The 18,195-nt window shown below is 44.3% G+C and overlaps 1 protein-coding gene across 1 annotated transcript in view; it reads left to right on the top strand.

Moving 5' to 3' along the window:
* The window catches only part of Alk (ALK receptor tyrosine kinase), a 737,647-nt gene that overhangs the window by 538,559 nt on the left and 180,893 nt on the right, over positions 1–18,195 (top strand). Inside the window, exon 5 of the mRNA XM_041630919.1 lies at positions 8,811–8,938. Coding sequence (XP_041486853.1) covers positions 8,811–8,938 — 128 coding nt within the window. The remainder of the gene's footprint in view (positions 1–8,810; positions 8,939–18,195) is intronic.

Genomic DNA, 18,195 nt, shown 5'->3' with positions numbered 1-18,195 from the left:
GGCCACCTTCCTTCATCTGGGATGCTCAGTCTCAGTTTATCAAAAGGAGAAAAAGATTTAAAAAAAATGGTTTTGAAGATCTCTGGATTTTAAACATTTTCCCCCGGTCTTTTCTGTTGCCCTATTTAGACTTAATTTGGCAGCGGTGCTGGTAGTAACTTAGCTGGTCTTTCCAAAGTTTTCTACTGTCTGTTACATCATTTTAATGAGTTGACCTGCATGAAGAAGTTCTAACAAGTCTGGACAGATATAACCGATGCTCAGAGGGTGTATAACTCAAGTGATGGGAATAGAGGGGAGAGCTAGGTACTGAGAACAGCATGAACGTTAGTGACTGCGTACAGCATTCCGAGGGCATACAGTGTTTTACTGAATGCAGAAGTAGTGTATGCTAATCCAGCAGGCAAATTGGTCACATGGAGACCAGTTAAGACCACTTCTATTGCAAGTTTCCCTTACAATATCAACTAGGAAATTCAGGCACAGAGAGGTTGGGTTGCTGGCCTGAGGTCACATGGCCAGTAAGAGGCAGAAATGAGATTACAAATCAGAAAATCTGGCTTCAAAGTTTCTGTTCTTAAGCCATACATTTTTCTTAAATGGAGGTAGGAAATGGGAAGAGTGGGAAGGAAGAAAAATGGGTGATAAGGAAATAGGAGAGAAGAAAAGGGGGAGGAAAGGGAAGAGGGAAGAAGAAGAGGAGGGAGAAGGAGGGGGAAGAAGGGGAGAGGGAAGAGGGCATGGAGGGGAGGGGAGAGAAAAATAACCAAAAAAGCTAAAAATAAGCCAAACTAAGAATCTCAAAGAGGCTGGGCATGTAGCTTGGTGGTAGAACCCGGGTTCATTCCATCACGTATTCAGCAGCTCTGATAATATTAAGATTAAGCTTCTTGCCAGTGCTAAGTCATAGCCAAGACAACCTGGAGCCAGAGCAAACCCATCCTACCTTGGCACCCTTTCTGTTGATAGCCCTCTTCTGTAGAGCCTGGCGCCACTGTTAGCAGTAAGCAGGCCTTCCTTACCTGGACTCAGATCCTGACTGAACCAGAAATCTCATTCTCAGTCCCTACGCAGTACCAAGTCCCAGTCCTCTCCAGAGCAAACTTATCTCTGCATGTGTGTGTGCAGTGTGCTTTGAATGTGTGTATGTATACACATATTTCAGGTGCATGTTATACGTGTGCTTACATGTAGGGAGGGAGGCCAGAGGTCAATTTCATGCGTCTTCCTCAGTTGCTCTCCGCTTTTTGAGACAGGGTCTCTCAATTGCTAATTTGGTTAGGCCACTTAGCAGTGAGCTTCAGAGATCCATCGCCTCAGACGCCCCTAGCCCTGGCACTGGGGTTAGGGACATACACGACTGCACCCTGATTCTACAGGGGTGCTGGGGATCAAACTCGGGTCCTTAGAAAAGTACGGACTTGATCGGGGGAGGGGGAGGGAAATGGGAAGCGGTTGTGGGGACGAGGCAGAAATCCTTAATAAATAAATAAATTAAAAAAAAAAAAAGAAAAGTACTTTGTAAGCTAAGCCATTGTCTTGACTCCCTCCTCTAACTTCTAGGACATTGCAAAGGGCAAGCAAATAGCAAAGCCAAGGCTGCTGGGATGAAAGACCACAGGCCATAGACACGGTATTACCATAGAAAGTGAATAAGCAACAAAGGACTGCCCAGCGGAATTTACTCTGATTGGGCATGTTCCTCCTCACATCTTCCACACAAGTTCTTTAAATGCAGGCCGACTTAAGGGGGAAAATATTAAGTCGTGTTGAATAGTTTTTACTGGCTACAGAGTATATTTGAAGGGAAATTTGAGAGGTAGGTGTGTGTGTGTGTGTGTGTGTGTGTTTCCTGCCGCTTGAGATGAAGAACTTCAGCTGGCGTCAATTCCCCTCATATTGATCTAGGCAAGCTCCCACTGGCTGGGCTCCTCGTTTCTAACACGTCTTTACACCTTCACACCTGAGTTGACCCTCGTCCGAGAGAGAGTCTGAGCAACAACACAGAAGAAGGATGTCGTGTGTGCAGCCCGAACTGTGACAGGGTCACACTTGCTAATCATAACCACCAGCAGCACACCAGGGAGTCCTGTATGATTCGGATAACTTCTGCCACCCCAACTCGTCTCATGACTTTGTCTATCCCAGCTAGAGGGCTCATTACCAGCTAACAGAGTGGCTGTCAGGGCCAATACAGGGCATGATGATGGCCATATTGCCAAGTTTCACTACCTCCCCAGCCATGTTTTCCAAGGCTAGAAACGGAAATAAAGATCTGGCTAGACTGCTCCAACCTCAAGGAGTTTAGAAGGGCAGAATAAGATGATGGTCTTAAAGACTTCCTATGTGGCAAACTCCAGCCCCCAGCAGAGCCTGGATAGACTTTCAGTGAATGTTAATGGAGTTGTTTGTCTTCGGATCACAGCTGCTATTGTGGCCAGTGCTGCTGTGCCAGGTAATGCTGCAATTGACTTGACCTGTGAGGTGGAGAGTATTAGTGCATCCGATGGGATTATATTTTCCCTCTTTGAGAACTCAAACGCCCCCAGGTCTTGACTGAATAATTCACTGATTGCTTCTTATTGGCTCTTGGCAAATGCAGCTACCATGAGTTACTTGATGAACTATATGGTTTTATGTACCACCCCCCTCCCTGCATTACCCTACTCCCCCAGGTGCCTCCATCTTTTGGTGCCCCCTCATAGGAAGGGCATCATTATCACTTGGGTAGCGATGATGGTTATCATTAGTGAGTGATCATGAATTTTTAGATTCACTCAGCTCCACTACCGCATAAATTTTGCCCCAAAATGTCAGAATATTGTCAGATTTAATAGAAATACGTCCCCTTGTTTCTCCTCTCCTTCAGCAAATATTGGCTGAGCGTCTGCATTGCATAAGACACGATGGTGAAGGATCCATCATCTTGCCATTAATAAAATAGGGGAAGTGAGACACATGGATCCTCCCTGTGGGGTTCAATGAAAAATAAATATTCCCTCTCACCAGACTGGACCACTGTGTATACAGAGCATAAATCTCTGCTCAGCTTCTGCCCAGGTCCTCATGCCAGTCTGCGTTGCCCTTTCCCCCAGTTCCTGTGCACTCTCCCACCCCAACCTCAAAGGGTACCTGTTCTGGTCAGGAAGTCCGAGCTACCCCTTTGCCTGCCATGTAACACCGAGCATCAGTATACCACTCACTTAGCTCTGATGCCCTGCCACTCATTATAAACTTTGGGATATATATTTTTTCTCACTAGTCTATAAGTTACTCATCTGCAATTTAAATCCTAAACTCTCAGTGATCCCACAATATTGAAACACTTGAGTAATAATGCACCAGTAACACCTGAAGAATGGGTGCCACCCTGACAAATTTTAACCATGAAGTAGGCAGCAAGCATCCTTTTCCAGGCTGCAGGAAGCTGCAAAGATGAAACAGAGGTTTGTCTGAAATGTGGGGGCCTTTTCCTAGCTCTGAGAAAATGATTGGTCAGCTACTGTACTCTAAGGCTAATAGATCTTCTTGTAGGGATGTTCCAACATAATTTCTTAAAGTTATGTTTATGTTATGAAGACCCACTTAAGGTTTTCTTGTTTTAAATAAATACACGGTCAGGTGTGGTGGTGCTCATCTTTGATCCCAGCACTCAGGAGCAGAGGCAGGCAGATCTCTGTGAGTTCAAGGCCAGCCTGGTCTACATAGTGAGTTCCAGGACAGCCACGGCTGTTACACAGAGAAATGCTGTCTTGAAAAATAAAAGGAAAAAAAAACAGAAAAGAAAAACAAATACAGTGGTTGTTAATTCAGAAATCCTAAATGCTCTTCTCTCTTTTATCCACCATCCTTTCAACCTTGTGTCTCATAAAGAAATTGAGCTGCAGATGTTTACCTGGACCAATATGACTCAATAAAGGAAGTTGTGCTCTTCTTTAAGAATAAATCCCTTGGGGGCTGGAGAGATGACTCAAGGGTTAAGAGCATTGGCTGCTCTTTCAGCAGTCCTGAGTTCAAATCCCAACAACCATATGGTGGTTCACAACCATCTGTAGTTGGATCTGATGCCCTCTTTGGCAAAAAGTCAATAGAGCACTCATAAATACAAAATAAATTAAAAAAAGAATAAGTCCCTTGTTGAGGACTTACTGTGTGGCAAGAACTCATCTTGTTACTTTGCCTGAGTCTTTTAGATGCTCAACATAATCTCACAGGCCAGGCATTATGGCCTAACCTTATGCTGGGCATTTCAGGTGGATGGGTTGGTTAGTTGGGTGGTTGGGCTGGCTGGCTGGCTAGATGCTTGATTGGTTGTTTGGTTGGTGGAGATGAAGTCTTGCCTCATATCCCAAGATGACCCTAAATTTGTTGTATGACCTCTATCTTAAAAATTAGGGAAGCAAAACCTACAGAAGTTAAATCACTAAGGTGGCATAGCTAATAGGCTGTGAAGCTGAGACCTGAGTCTGGGCCCCGCCTGCCACATTGCATCAGTGGAAACCTTCTCAGAAAAGCATTCCCTATGAACAGTTTGCTTGAGGACTTGAGACCTCCCTCTTACAAGGAAGCCTGATTTTGGTATCATGCATGCCAGGACACTGCACGAACACAAAGAAAGATACATTCTGTCTTGCCAATGCCATCCATGGCCCTCACGTGCTGCCATAAAACGTCCCTGCATTCAGAGATTAAAGTAAGTTGGTGTCTCCATGCTCTTGAATGAGGGCGGCCAACCCTTCAGTCTCATCAGCAACTTGCACAACAGCCGATGTTGCCAGGCAGCTTCCTTTAAGTATGCAGGGACTACCCTGGTTGAGAAATTCCTTTCATTTCTCTATCAGATTTTCTTAGTATTTTTCTATGGATTTCTCACCCCACTCCCAGTAGCTAGTCTTAAAAAGTCATGCCAGTGGCCCCTCGAGCAATGCCAGTATCTATACCCTTCTCTGTCTCTGTGATTTTAGTGATGGAAATGCAATTGACTGGGCATACCGATTCATAGGCCATGTTGTCCCTGAGCCTCAGGACCCAAGAGCAGTACTGAATCTATTTATTATTGGTTAACTCAGTGTGTGACCTTGAACAGGTCTCCATTTCTCTACAAGAGCAAGACAGGGCCTCTTTGCATAAATAGATCTGTAACTGAAGACCGATCGCTCATCTCCAAAGTAACTCTGTGAGATATTATTTGTTAATTGCAGCTTCCAAGTTTTCATAAGATGCTGTGTCACCAGGCTTCCTGTGAAATGCTAGAGATGGGCAAACAGCAGTCAATTAAGGCCCATAGGGAACTTTCATCTCAATGGCTACATTTTGCTAATGAAGAAACTCACACCCGAGGAGGTGTGGAAAATTGTCCAAGGCCAAACAAGCCCCAAACCAGAATCAAAGACTTCTTTATTCCAGGTTAGAAATAGACCTTGGTATTCATAAGCCAACCCTCTTGGCTTTCGTGTTTATTTGTTTGGTTGATTTCGAGGGTCTTTGATAGCCTCTAATTTATTCATCATGTTGCAATCACTAAGCAAAAGTGAATGGTCAGAGTTTTCCTCAAAAAAAAAAAAGAGTCATGCAAATTGGAAACATTTTCTCTGCTTGAGAATAAAATTGGTTGAAAAACATGCAAAATTTTAGACATTTTCAGCAAAGTGTCTCATTCAAAGTCATCAGGCAAATGAGAGGCAGAGGCAGAACGGGGGAACTGGAGAGTTCCAGAGAGACGTGTGGAAGATAATGGGTTGTGACGGGCTGTCCATGCAATCCTCTGGCTTCCTAAAGTCCAGGCGGACGCCCACACTGTCAGATTGATTGATTGCAGCTCCCGTCCTAGAGTGTCGCCAATCCCCAGCACGTGGATATGGTTGCACATCTACTTCCAGAAGATTCTAGGTCAGAATAAAACCTTTCCCCTTTCAGCATCAATCGAGTTGCCAACAGTCAAACCATGGGAAGCAGGGTCCTAATGAGCCAGTTTTGTGACCACTGGGAGGTAAGCCAAGAAGATGGAAGCAGAGAGAGAAGAGAGCCCAGATCCGGTTCTCGCTGGGCTTTGGAGCCATCTCTTGAACAGATCTGACTCTGGGTACGAGCTTTGCTCTTTCCTAGTCCCAGCTTCCCTGGATATAAAAATACATGTTTGGCAACTGCTCTGAAAGTTATTGGAGTCGTGGCAGTAAACTATGAAAGGCCAGAGAATTTCAAGCAGAAGTTATTGCATCGGTAACTCAGAAACTAATCCCTAAAACTCCTGACACGTTTATCCTGAGGGCGAGCGCCAATCCACAAATGGAAACCATGATCAAGGGCCACTGTGTACCTGGAATTAGAATCCATCATTCTCGGAGCAAAGAGCTGAGATTTGGGCAGAAGAGGGGAGGACTCACGCCTTTCAAGACCGTCTTTCCTCTAACCCAGAGGCCTTTATGCTTCAGAAGAACACAGCAGATTCTGCATTCTCTGCTTATTTGTTTTTCTTCTCCTTAAGAACCCCTCGTTACATTTTTTTCCTTTCAAATATTTCTTTCTGTGACAGTTCCACATTTAAACGGAAAAGCTTCCTTTTCCTTATTCAATTGCACCGATTTTATTTGGGATGGAAACCCTGCTGGGTACCGTAACAGAGAAGAAGCTTTACAGCGGCAATAATCCCTTCTACAGCATCTATTGTGGGAAAACTTAATCCACTTTTATTAAATGGCTGAAGACTTGACTCTAGCGATCTGAATTAACTACAGCAAAGCACAGAGACAGAACAAAAGTCCCCACTTCCTTCAACAGACATCCACTTCATGCCTCACAACCCTGCCTTGCAGAGACCCAAGACAGAAAACTGCCTCTTGGGAAACACCTTTAAGAAGGATCAATGTTGCCTTAAGCAATACCATTATTACCAACAGTGAACCAAGGCAGGCTGGGGAACTGGCTCAGTTGGAAAAATGCCTTCCAAGCAACCACAGGGGCCCAACTTTGGATAAGAGCTGAAAGCGACATCTGTGTATGATTGCAATTGAGCAGGAACAGGCAGATTCCCAGAGCAGGACATGGGTGTCAAAATGCCCAGCTCTAGGTTCAGCGATAGGCCCTGTCTTGAAAACTGAGGTTAAGGAAGATGTCTAGCGTCAACCTCGGACCCACACACACACCTACATGCCCTTACATGCACCTAAATGCACCCACACAGACACCTATGTCTAAGATAGAAAAGAAGGAACAGGTAGGACATTAGTAAGAAAATGCAGAAATGGACCCTCAGCCTCATTGGAGCGAATGAGAGCACGCTTCAGAATTTAACTGGACACACACTTGGGCCTTGATTGTAGTGATTTAGGTAACTACACAGGTAGCTTCAACACAACCGTATGCCCACGGTGTTAAAAACACAACCAGTGAGCGACAACCTCATCCATGTCCATCGCCTCCAGACATGCCCTGGGTGGCACTGTGCAGTCACAGACAGGCACATGGAGGGAGGGGCCGCTTGGGTAATCCACAGCCGAGGCTGTCCACTGAGGTGGTGCCTATGGCCGGCTCCAGACAGCGGGTGCCTTGAGTTATCTGAAATTTCAGGATTGCTGGAGACTTAGTTTGATTTCATTTTGCTATTTTTGCAGTGACCATCCCTTTATAGTTTGGTGTGAGGGATTAAAGATTTGCAAACAAAAATTTAGTCCCTTTCCCCCAACAAAAACCCTTAATCTTGCCATACCTCAGCCCACCCTGGTAGTGAGAAATATAGAATACTGTCATGATCTTTTGGTATATACCCAAGTCAAAAACCTCTAATTTATATGCTTTAATTTATCAAATTATGTATCAGTGCAAGCAATTTATAATGTGCAATTATACCCCAATAAAATTGTCTTTAAAGAAAGAAAAATAATAATTCAGGTAATTTCTATTCCTCACAGAAATTTGTTTAAATATGCAATTATAATGAACACAAGTGCTCTCCTTTCCTCATTCTCTCTCTCTCCTTCAGTCATATATATAGTATACGTAGATATAGATATATAGTGATATATATTGTGATGTGTATATAGTAGTATATATTGTGATACATAGTGTGGTATATATATATATATGTTGTCATTATTGAAAAGGAAACCGGATGTTCCCATAAGTGACAGGAGACTGTCCCAAGAGGTTAATAGCCTGAACATGGTGTAAGAACGCTCCTGTGGCTAATCCTCTGCTCTCTGGCGGTGTCAGCATCTGCGATCACAGACGGATGCAGAGCTCACCATCAAGCCTGCTTCCGTCTTCTTCTGTTTGCACTGTTTCTCAAAGTCCATGTCAATCTTTGGTGCCTTTTACCCCAAAGTACATGCTTCGGTGCACTTTAATTTTGCAGCTGTAAATAAGTAATTCTCACTAGCTTCCCATAAGTAACTGCACAGCAAACGTGGGGATGATGAGACTTTGGGCAGGCCAAAACCAAGTGTTGCTTGATAATTATGAATAGGCTGGTAAACTTTGGGAAACTGTTCTTTGACTCTGCTGCCGGGTTATCTCATGGATGGATGTCCTTCCTCTATGAGTTTAGCTACAGAATGACGTCAAAGATTTGCAACTGTTTGGAAATGCCACTGTCTACAGTGAGTTTGAGAATGGGATTTCTGAGTTCACTGAACAGACATGAGACAGATGTTTCTCTCAGGGTCACTGTCCTCAATACTGTTTGGGGTTCCATCTCCTGGTGCCCATGAAGAATGGGATACCTCACTGCAGAGGAGTGACTGTCTCTGCAGGCTGGGCTGGCTTCTCATCACTATTTTCCTATGCTTCCCTCCTCTGCCTTCCAATGTATCCAGCTGGACCGTGCTGCATGGGAGAATCGGACGCCCAGAGAACCCATTCCGAGTGGCCCTGGAATACATCTCCAGTGGTAATCGAAGCTTGTCTGCAGTGGACTTCTTTGCCCTAAAGAACTGCAGTGAAGGTACGTGGATCTGTCCTTGTCTCTCTCTCTCTCTCCTCTCCGGCCTGTCTTGAATACATCAATGACTGTACTTAGCTTGAATACAAAGTCTGCAGCGATTAGGAACTGATTCTGAACATCGGCAAGTGCCCCACAACCCAGGAAAGCAATTTTCAAAGAATTCCAGAATAAGGTTTTATCTACTTATCTTAAAATTTTATTAAGTGGAATACAGCCTTTCTTAGATAATATGCTAACTTGACTTCTGTGGCGACAAATGCTTCCTGCCACTTAATAATATTTTATCACGAAAAATGTAATTGAACACCAAGTAAATAGAGTGGTATACGAATCCCCACCTCCCAGCCGCAGCCCAGCTTAGCAGTTAGCAACATTCTGTCATTTTGTTTCACCTACATCTCCATCCACCTCTCGCCCTCCCCGTAGCTTAATGGTAATCACTATTTGGCTTTTTCTGGAGGCGAAACTCAGGAGTAATTTTATTGGTTTTATCTGGGCTCTTTAACAGACAACACTGAAAATGGTTAGATGTGGAAATTTAGCTTACTTTAGTTCAAGCCTAATGGGCGTGGCCCACTGTGTCATTGAACCTCTTTTGCACAGACGCCACATTGTGACTTTACCTCAAGGTAAGCTTTTATTCTTTCTTTCCTTTTTAACCTTTGCTTCCAGACAACCTAGCCAAATGCAATACTCATCATGGGATTCAGGCCTTCGTAGGCCTCTGGTGAGCTTGTCTTCTTCCCTCTCTAGGTCTGAGTCTCCTATCCTGGTTTTCAGCATCCTATTTTGTATGCATGTTTCCTTAAACATTGCTTCAAGTCTGAATGGAAAAGAGACTAACACAAACCAGTGATAGCTATGTGAGGCTGAGCCCCCCCTTGCACATCAGAAGGCTCCCTGTCTACCAGAAGCATCCTCTGTTCCTTCCCAAACGTACGAATAAAGAAAGGCTTCAGGAAGGCATCACTTTCGTTGATGCTTCTGTCCCTGCTTCTGCTCAAAGCTCCACTGAAGGGCACTCTTGTGTAAGTAGCCTCTGACCTGAGCAGCCTAAGAATAAAACATGGAAATGAAACATGGAAATAAGCCAGTGGTACTTATAGACCTTAATTCTCCATTATTTTACTTCTCCATTAGGATATGTCTTCGTTTTTGGTTTTTCGAGATAGGGTTTCTCTATAGCTTTGGAGCATGTCCTGGAACTAGCTCTTGTAGACCAGGCTGGCCCCGAACTCACAGAAATCCATCTGCCTCCCGAGTGCTGGGATGAAAGGTGTGCGCCACCACCACCAGGCTTCCATTTAGAATAGTTGTGAGCAAGCATGAAGGCCCGTTCACAGAGAGTCATCTGTTGCGTATAGAGGCCCGGATTTGAAGCTAATGCTCTTAGTTGTGAGGTGGAACAATGACTCTGCTCCTTCTGTCACTGTGACTGTCCATTCATTGATGGCCTTCCAAGAATTTCCACAAGTGACTTTTTTTTAATGTTCTTGTTTCCATCATAACTGATTTCTATGTGGGGGGAAAGAAAACTCATCATCATGTGACAGAATGAACTGGTTACAGTGGAAACGGTGGTGAACCTGTGCTGTGAGGCCACACTTGAGAGAATGTGGTTTGGGATTGAGCCGGGAGTGTGCGTGAATGTTTCCACATTTGTGAACGTGAGGCTCTGTGAAGGTCTCTGGACGCCGTCAAACTTCATAGATGTTAAGGATCTGTTCCATCCAAAAGGCACCCTCAGTTGAAATGTAACCAGCTAATAGAACTGTCTGTCACATGGAAAAAACATCAGTTTACACAAATGGCATAATCTCATTTGAAAAAAAAATCAAGGAAAAAAAAAAACCAATGTAGTACAAAGGCCCAGATATCAGGTCCAGCACAAAATACCACCAGCACGCCTGGCTCTGCAAAAACTCTTTGCATTCTCAAATTAAGAATTTCAGCCAGGTACACGGATGTTTCATCCCTTGTTTTGCAAGCCCCCCTCACCTAGAGAATTCTTCCCCTGGGGTTTGTGTTGTACTGCAGTGAATATGTTACAGAACTTAAGCTTGTAATTTAGCTGTTTCTCCATTCTTGCAAAACAAGGACTTCACCTCCTTCATTGATCTTCCATGAGTCAGAAAATTACCTCTGCAGAGCACTCTCTTCTGCCTCTTTCTGATCAAGAAATCTGGGAAAGTTTTTAGTGTCCAGCCACCTTCCTGTCTCTAGGTCTGGAGGCCTCAAGTCCAAGGACAAGATGATCTTCATGGAGAAACAATTGAATCTCTGCATCCCTGCATCCCTCCTTTTACCCAGAATGCGTTAACTACCAATGCACAAAAAGGACCTGTTATGGGCCTGTGAGAAAATAAAGCAGAGATCCGTGATGTCAGAATGTCCTGAGAACTTGGCATCCCTCTTCCCGCAATGGAGCAAATTCAGAGGATGTAGACGAGATCAGAACATAAGAATCACCCTAATACTGCACTCACGTGTTTAAAACTCAAGGGGATTTAGGGTGATGCTTTGGTACATGCTTGAGGCCTTTGTGTTATAGACAAGAGCCTGTGGTTTCTGGGGTCATGGCTTTGGTTAGGTCATGAAGGAAAGAGGAGGAGAAATAGCATCTTTGAGGTGTGGACCAAGCTGATGACATGCTAGCCAGGGGTGTAGATGGGTCTACAAGGTATCTAGTCTATTACCCAATTGTAACTTGATTCCCCCTCAAAATGAGGGACAGATAAAGTCTGAAGGGGAACACAGCTAATAACGCTACTCCTCTTTCTTGACCCCAGTGAGAAAGAGCACTGTTTTAGCTCATCTAGAGAAGGCTGACAGGAGATGTTGGGCACAGTTCACCCTGCAAGGGACACAACATCTATCTGTGGTGTCTTCAGGATGACCGAAGATGTACCTATTTTCTTTTTCAATACTGACATCTGTCACAATGTGCACATTTAATCTAATCAATGCTCAGTTAATGTACACCAATGTTGATGGGACATTTGCAGATGCTGAGGCTCAGAGTCCACCTCCCCTTCCTCTGTACTGTTTGCCACAGCTTTGCAATAATGGTAGAGACCAGGGGCATTTCTCATATTTCTCATCCCACAAGCAGAAAAACTGAATGTCACGGGTGTTTCAAAACTTGCCAAAATCTCTAAAACATGGAGTTGAACCGAATCCAAAGTTGATCTGATCACAAAGCCACCGACTCATCCTTGACACTCTCTTGCCTTTGCAGAAGGTGCAGACGCTGAGGTTTGATCTGTTACTGTATGCGGTAGAATTCTCTCAACTCCTTCCTGCTCCTCTGATCCCTACACTAAATGGACCAGAACACTGAGCTCATGGCCAGCTTGTATTCTATTATAGGTGCCACATTGCAGACTCTTCACTGTTGTTGGTTGTTGGTTTGCTTGTTTGCTTCGAGACAGAGTTTCTCTGTGTTGCTTTGGCTATCCTGGAAGACCAGGCTGGCCTCGAACTCAGAGATCCACCTGCCTCTGTCTCCCTAGTGCTGGGATTAAAGGCATATGCCAGCCCCATCTGGCTGGCTACTTTGCTGACTCTTGAATTTATCCTTCAGACTTCATTTTCTTAGCCATATGCCCTATTCTTCTTACATCCTTTTTGTATATGAATATGGACTTTGGCATCAGTTAGGTGGTCTCCCTAAGACTATTGTTCATCTTTCTCACACTGCAAATTGCAGTGTTCCCTTTCCTTGCAGTCCCTTCAATGGGGCACAGTTAATCCCTAATCCCCTCTTATGTCAGAAAATATTATGGGGACTGTGCTGTACCTCCTTGCTCGGGATGTGTCACTGGGAGCCACTGAAATCCTGCTTGGATGACTTTGACGTCGTCTGCATCTAAATCCCACAGTCGTTTGCCAACTAGTCATTGGGGGACCCTAACTTGAGGTCCAATACATTGTCCTTTATTTCTTTGCTTCCTCAAGGGGGCAGTTATCACTGTGCCAAGCACGTGGGAAACAACACACAAATGCTTGTTGACAGATTGGTTAATCAATGGATTAATAAATACTGATCCTGTTTCATAGCTCCAGGCTAGTGCAGCGAACCTACTTCCAAGAGAAGGTAGCTGTGAGTAGAAATTGCCTGAAATTGGGCAGAAAAGCTAGTGAAAGAACAGTCTATACCCTGAGTATGGCTGAGCAGGACACCAACCTCCAGAGACACGCGAATATGGGCTCCCTTATCCCGTTCATAAAAAGCCTTTCATTGTTAAACAACCCAGAGGTCACTCCCCAAGGCCCCCCCACTTTAGAGAGATTCCTACATAAACCACGTGGCCCAGAGTGAGCAGGACCAGATCCTGAAATGGCATGAACAGCATCCACGGGGCTGTGAGCAACTTGCAAAATACACATTGTAAACGCTCATTTAGTACTTCCTCACACCAGGCCCTGCCCTGTGTGTGTTTCTGTTAGTTTCCTGCATCCTCGCTCCAGTGCTGAAAGCTGTGTACCGTTGTTACTACATCTGTTAGTTGGATGGGGACATTGAGGCTCAGCAAATGAAGTCATCACCCCCGAGTCACAGCTGATAATTGGATTGGAAGTCATCCGACTCTCAGCTGCTTCCTAAGGAAGATCACCACCAGAAGAGTGACTACATCGAAGCGTAGTGACCGAAAACCTAAAGCATTCCCTTGGAATGCGATACATTACATTGCTGACCAGCCTACTGTGCTTCATCCTTCCACCTCCTCGACCTCAGCATTTCCAAGAAACCAATGCCGCATTCCCCTCACCCTTCCACCACTGTCAAGGGCCTTTGGGATACACCACTGCCTACTGGTCCAAAGGAAACTAAAGAACTTAAAAGGACCAACATGTGTAAAACGAGGAGGGAGCTGCGACCGACTCCCTTGGGAACCTAAATACACTTTCTTCCCAGGCCCCAGAATTCCTCTTCTCTTTCACGAACCTGCACGAAACACATCTGAGCTTTCCCAGACCAGAGTCATGTTCAACTCGCTCACAGATTTCTCAACCAAAAGCTGTCTAGGTCCCTTGCATTCCTGTACCTCTAGGGAGGGCGTCATGAGGGCATTCACTGTCTTCACTGGCCAGAAGGGATAAGGGATCCGAGAGAACAAACTCAGGGTTGCAACCACAGCTACCCTGTCCTCATGGTTGGGGATGCACTAATATCTTACCTTCTCTGGCACTGCCTTGAAGGTACTTAAACCACACTCTTCCTATAAAAGCTGAACCGTGCTTAAAAGTTTTACATTGAAGTCTAGTGTATAAAGTTACCCTTGCAGAACTGGTGAAAAAAAAAAATAGAGGCCAGAACCACTTCTCCTATAGGCTGGCATGCTCCGTGGTGAGACTTCTAAAATACAATTTGAGAACCACTAGACAGCTCGGCTTTCAGCTCTTCTGTGGTCTAGATTTTCTGATTCTATAATTCTGTTCTCATATAAAATATGAAAGCCAAAACCAGCTATACTCCATGCCTTGTTTGCAAGATCAGGATTAAGTATGAGATTAGAATACTTTCAATATTAGACAATATTTTATAAGATGAGTTCTTCCCCATGTGGGACCTTGCTTCGGTGTTCTGGGCGTAAAGTTAGTGTGAGTGTTCTCAGGCAAAGGTTGATGGTTTATGCCAGCTGGTCCAGCAAAGATGATGATGGAAGGTGGAGGACATCCTCCTTAGCCCAAGACAGGATATGAAGAAATGAGAGAGGCCAAACATACCAGCTCAATTCTTTGATCAGGCATGTGAAGCCAACCAGAGTCTGGGGTGGGCTCCAAACTCCTGCTGGGCAAAATGAGGGATGAGTGCATGGGCTCCTGGCAGACTGGCCCAAAGTGGGCATTATGTGTTCCAGCAGCAAACCGTGCCCCAGCAGGGTCCTCGAACTGTGCTTCTAGATGGAGATTGCGGTAGTGTTCTGTCTTGGGGTTCAGGGAAAAAAACCTCCCCCTTTCTACAGCAGACTCATCTCTGTATCTACCAGTACATCTGCCCATTCATCCACGGGAGCGTCTGCCTGATCATTAAACAGACATTTACCCAGAAGATAGAAATAGCAGAACCTACTGACCCCAATAGACAGTTGTTTTTCCTGTCTAGGGTTGAGTGTGGAATAGTGGCTTTAAGATCTTCATTCTATCTGATACAGAAACTGCTCCCCAAAGGGCATCCCAGATTATACTTAATTTGCACGAGCGATATCAGGCAGCTGCTCCATTTGCAGGGATGTCTCCCTACAACTAGCTCCGCTGTTGCTCTCTCCGAAGACCGTGGAATAATATTGAACCAGCAATCAGAAAACCTGAACTTCAGTTCCCTCTCTCACCTCTTCATTTCCGGAGACAAGTCTACCCTTCAGATCTGAAAGGACATTAAAGGTCTCCTCCGGAATTGGCACATTGATTGTTTTTTAATTGAAAGTGGGAATAGCAATATGTCAATAGTTTTCCTTGCATTGACCTCATCCTGAGGGTCAATAAGAAACTGACTTAGAGATGCAGCATAAAGGGTGCTGGGGCTGCCGAACTTCTCTGGACCCTCCTCGCCTGAAGCCAGTTAAAATGAGCCACTCTCTCCTTGCTTCTTCTCAGTTCCCCATGGAGAAGCCACCATTTGCAAGAAGAAATTGGCCCCCTGCACAGCTTGGTGATGGGGACTAATGGCCAAATGCACAGTAGGTAATGAAAACCACACAAGATTGGTCTGAGAGGTTGCCACTCAGCCGGGCTTGTCACTTCAAGGGACTGAGTCAACTCTGCAAAGATGGGGTCTGTTCCTTGGAATTGCACAACAGAAGGAAACCACAACCACAGCCTCCAGAGAAACCCGATTTGTACTGGATAAACCCTATTTTCAAAACACCCCTTCTTAACTCTTTCCCCAAAATCTCTTACCTCGACTTTATTAAGTAGGCTAAGTCACTTAAAAGTAAGCATTAAAATTATGTCAAGCTAGGGAGACGGCTTGATCAGTAACGCATTGGGACCTAAGTTCAATCCTCAGAATGGATGTTAAAAATAAATAAGTAACTATGAAAAGAAATAAAGAGCATGATGGTACATGTTTATCATATCACTATTGAGAAGCAGAAACAGGAAGGTCCTTGGGGCTCATTGGCAAGCCAGGCTAGCCAACCCAATGAGTTATGGAGTCAATGAGAAACTCTTTCTACAAAACAGGAAAAGGTAGAGAAATAGAAAAAGATTAAGGACAAGACCCATTGCTGACCTCTGGCCTCTGTGCACAAACTTCTCACACGCGTGCGTGTGCGTGGGCACACACACATGTGCAAATATCCAGCACCCACACAGGAATGTATGCACCTTTGTGTACACAACACAAGTCCTGGTTTCATCCAGCTATTGAAATTGACTCACATTTCCCAACACCTCTTTGGCTCGAGGCTCCTTCCAGGCCTGCTCTGCAGCACGGGCTGTCTTCCGCAGCCCCACGCTTCTTTCAGATCTCAGCTGAGATACTATTTTCTGTCTCACTTCAGAATCATGTTTCCATGCTTTTCTATTTTAGAACAATCCACTTCTCTGCAGAGTTATTTCTGTGTCTCACTCAATAGATGCTAACTTCCTAGAATCAAAGTCTTTTTTTTTTTCATTCCTGTGTCTCAATTAGCAACAAAGAGTGCTGTTTTCATGGTGAGTGCTCAATAAAGGTTTGCTTATCCTAATGGAGGAGGGAGATTATGGGCTTTTAAATCAGACCAAATGAGTGTGGAGGCTCAGCTCTGTCGCTTGCCACCTTTGTGAGCGTGGAAGAGTTTCTTAAATCTGTGGACTTTGTTTTTTTTTTTCATCATTAAATGGGCTAATAATACATAATTATAGCTTTGTTGGGAGATTAAAACAGATATTGTGTGCAGAGCTCCTAGCCAGTGCCCAGCATGATAAATACCCCTGCCTCCTCTCTCTAGCGTCCCTTGACTAAGCTGAGTCTCCTCATTCTGCAACCAGAGCATAATGATTCTGCACAGCTATCCCAGGCGGCGTTCGCAGAGTCCCACACACCTCCTGCCTCCCATCTGCGCCTTGTCCGAGCCATGGGGTGGAGGGGAAGCTCTCTTGCTTCCAGCAGACTCTATTAGCCTAGATGTGTTTTGTGGTTTTAAAGGCAGCTGTCCCTCTTTCCCCTACAACTGGCGCCTTCACCTCCGATAATGTCATTTCCTTTGTCACTTTGTGACCTCATCCCTAGAAGTCTTCGTGCCTTGCAGAGAACTAATATTGTTTAATCCTGTGGGGGAAGACAGAAAAGTTGGGGAGTCCTTAGACGTGCTTCCCAGACTGCCCCTTTCCAGCAGACTGGAATCCAAAGCAGTGAGATAGAGCCAGGCCATAGGACCAAGGTCTTTTGCTGCCTTCCCTACCAGTGAACAGCTACTGTTGGCAATGACTTTCTTACTTTGAACAACTTACTCATGCTCACTAATGAAGCCAATTACAAATGCCTGTAGAGGGCTTAGGAACAGTAACGATTGCACGGGTTATTGTTTTAAATATCGAACCATTGAAACTCACCCTAAAATGGAGACTAGATCCAAAAAGGGGTTTAAAATATAAATAAAGAAAGAAAGAATGGATGTGCTGAGGTCATGGTACTCCCAGAAGAAAATTACTTTCAAATTACAACTACATAAAAGAAATAATTGAAAAGATTAATCACACTAAAATAATTGGTCTATTTTACAAGTAATTTGGAGCACTGTTCTGTCATTGACATCCATGTCTCATAGTAAAACAGTAATGAATTTCAATCTCTGACTAATGTATTTATTTTATTAATGGTACTAAATGGTGTTGGCTACTGCTTATAAATATTTCATAACTTTTAATTCATTAAAATGTTCAAAGAATTTTCAAAAGTATTTATTACTTTTAAATTGACCTTAGTATTCAATATGCAATTGCCACGCCATCTTGGTAAATTAAAAAAATTATTGTTTGGGGTAATGAAAACCTCTTTGAAGGTGGAGGATTAAGCCCTAGTTATTAATGAGACTAATGTACCAGCTGGTGATGAATAAGGGGTTTGGAGATCTATTTCCTATTTAGGTCACTAAGGACCCTGTGCAGTCATTTCTTAAAATCTGTGGCTGTGATGTGAACGGGGACCAGAAAGGATAAGAAAATGTCAGTTCAACATTGCTTCCAACCAACGCTTTTCCCACGGTCTCTATCTCCCTCAAATAGCGGATAATAGCAGAATCAAGCATTTCAATCCTACCTCCTTGTTT

Source organism: Microtus oregoni, unplaced genomic scaffold (assembly GCF_018167655.1).
Source record: "Microtus oregoni isolate MIOR12 unplaced genomic scaffold, Mior012 000036F_ref0000092, whole genome shotgun sequence".
Taxonomy (NCBI): Eukaryota; Metazoa; Chordata; class Mammalia; order Rodentia; family Cricetidae; genus Microtus; species Microtus oregoni.
This window is presented reverse-complemented; position numbering and strand designations above follow the sequence as displayed.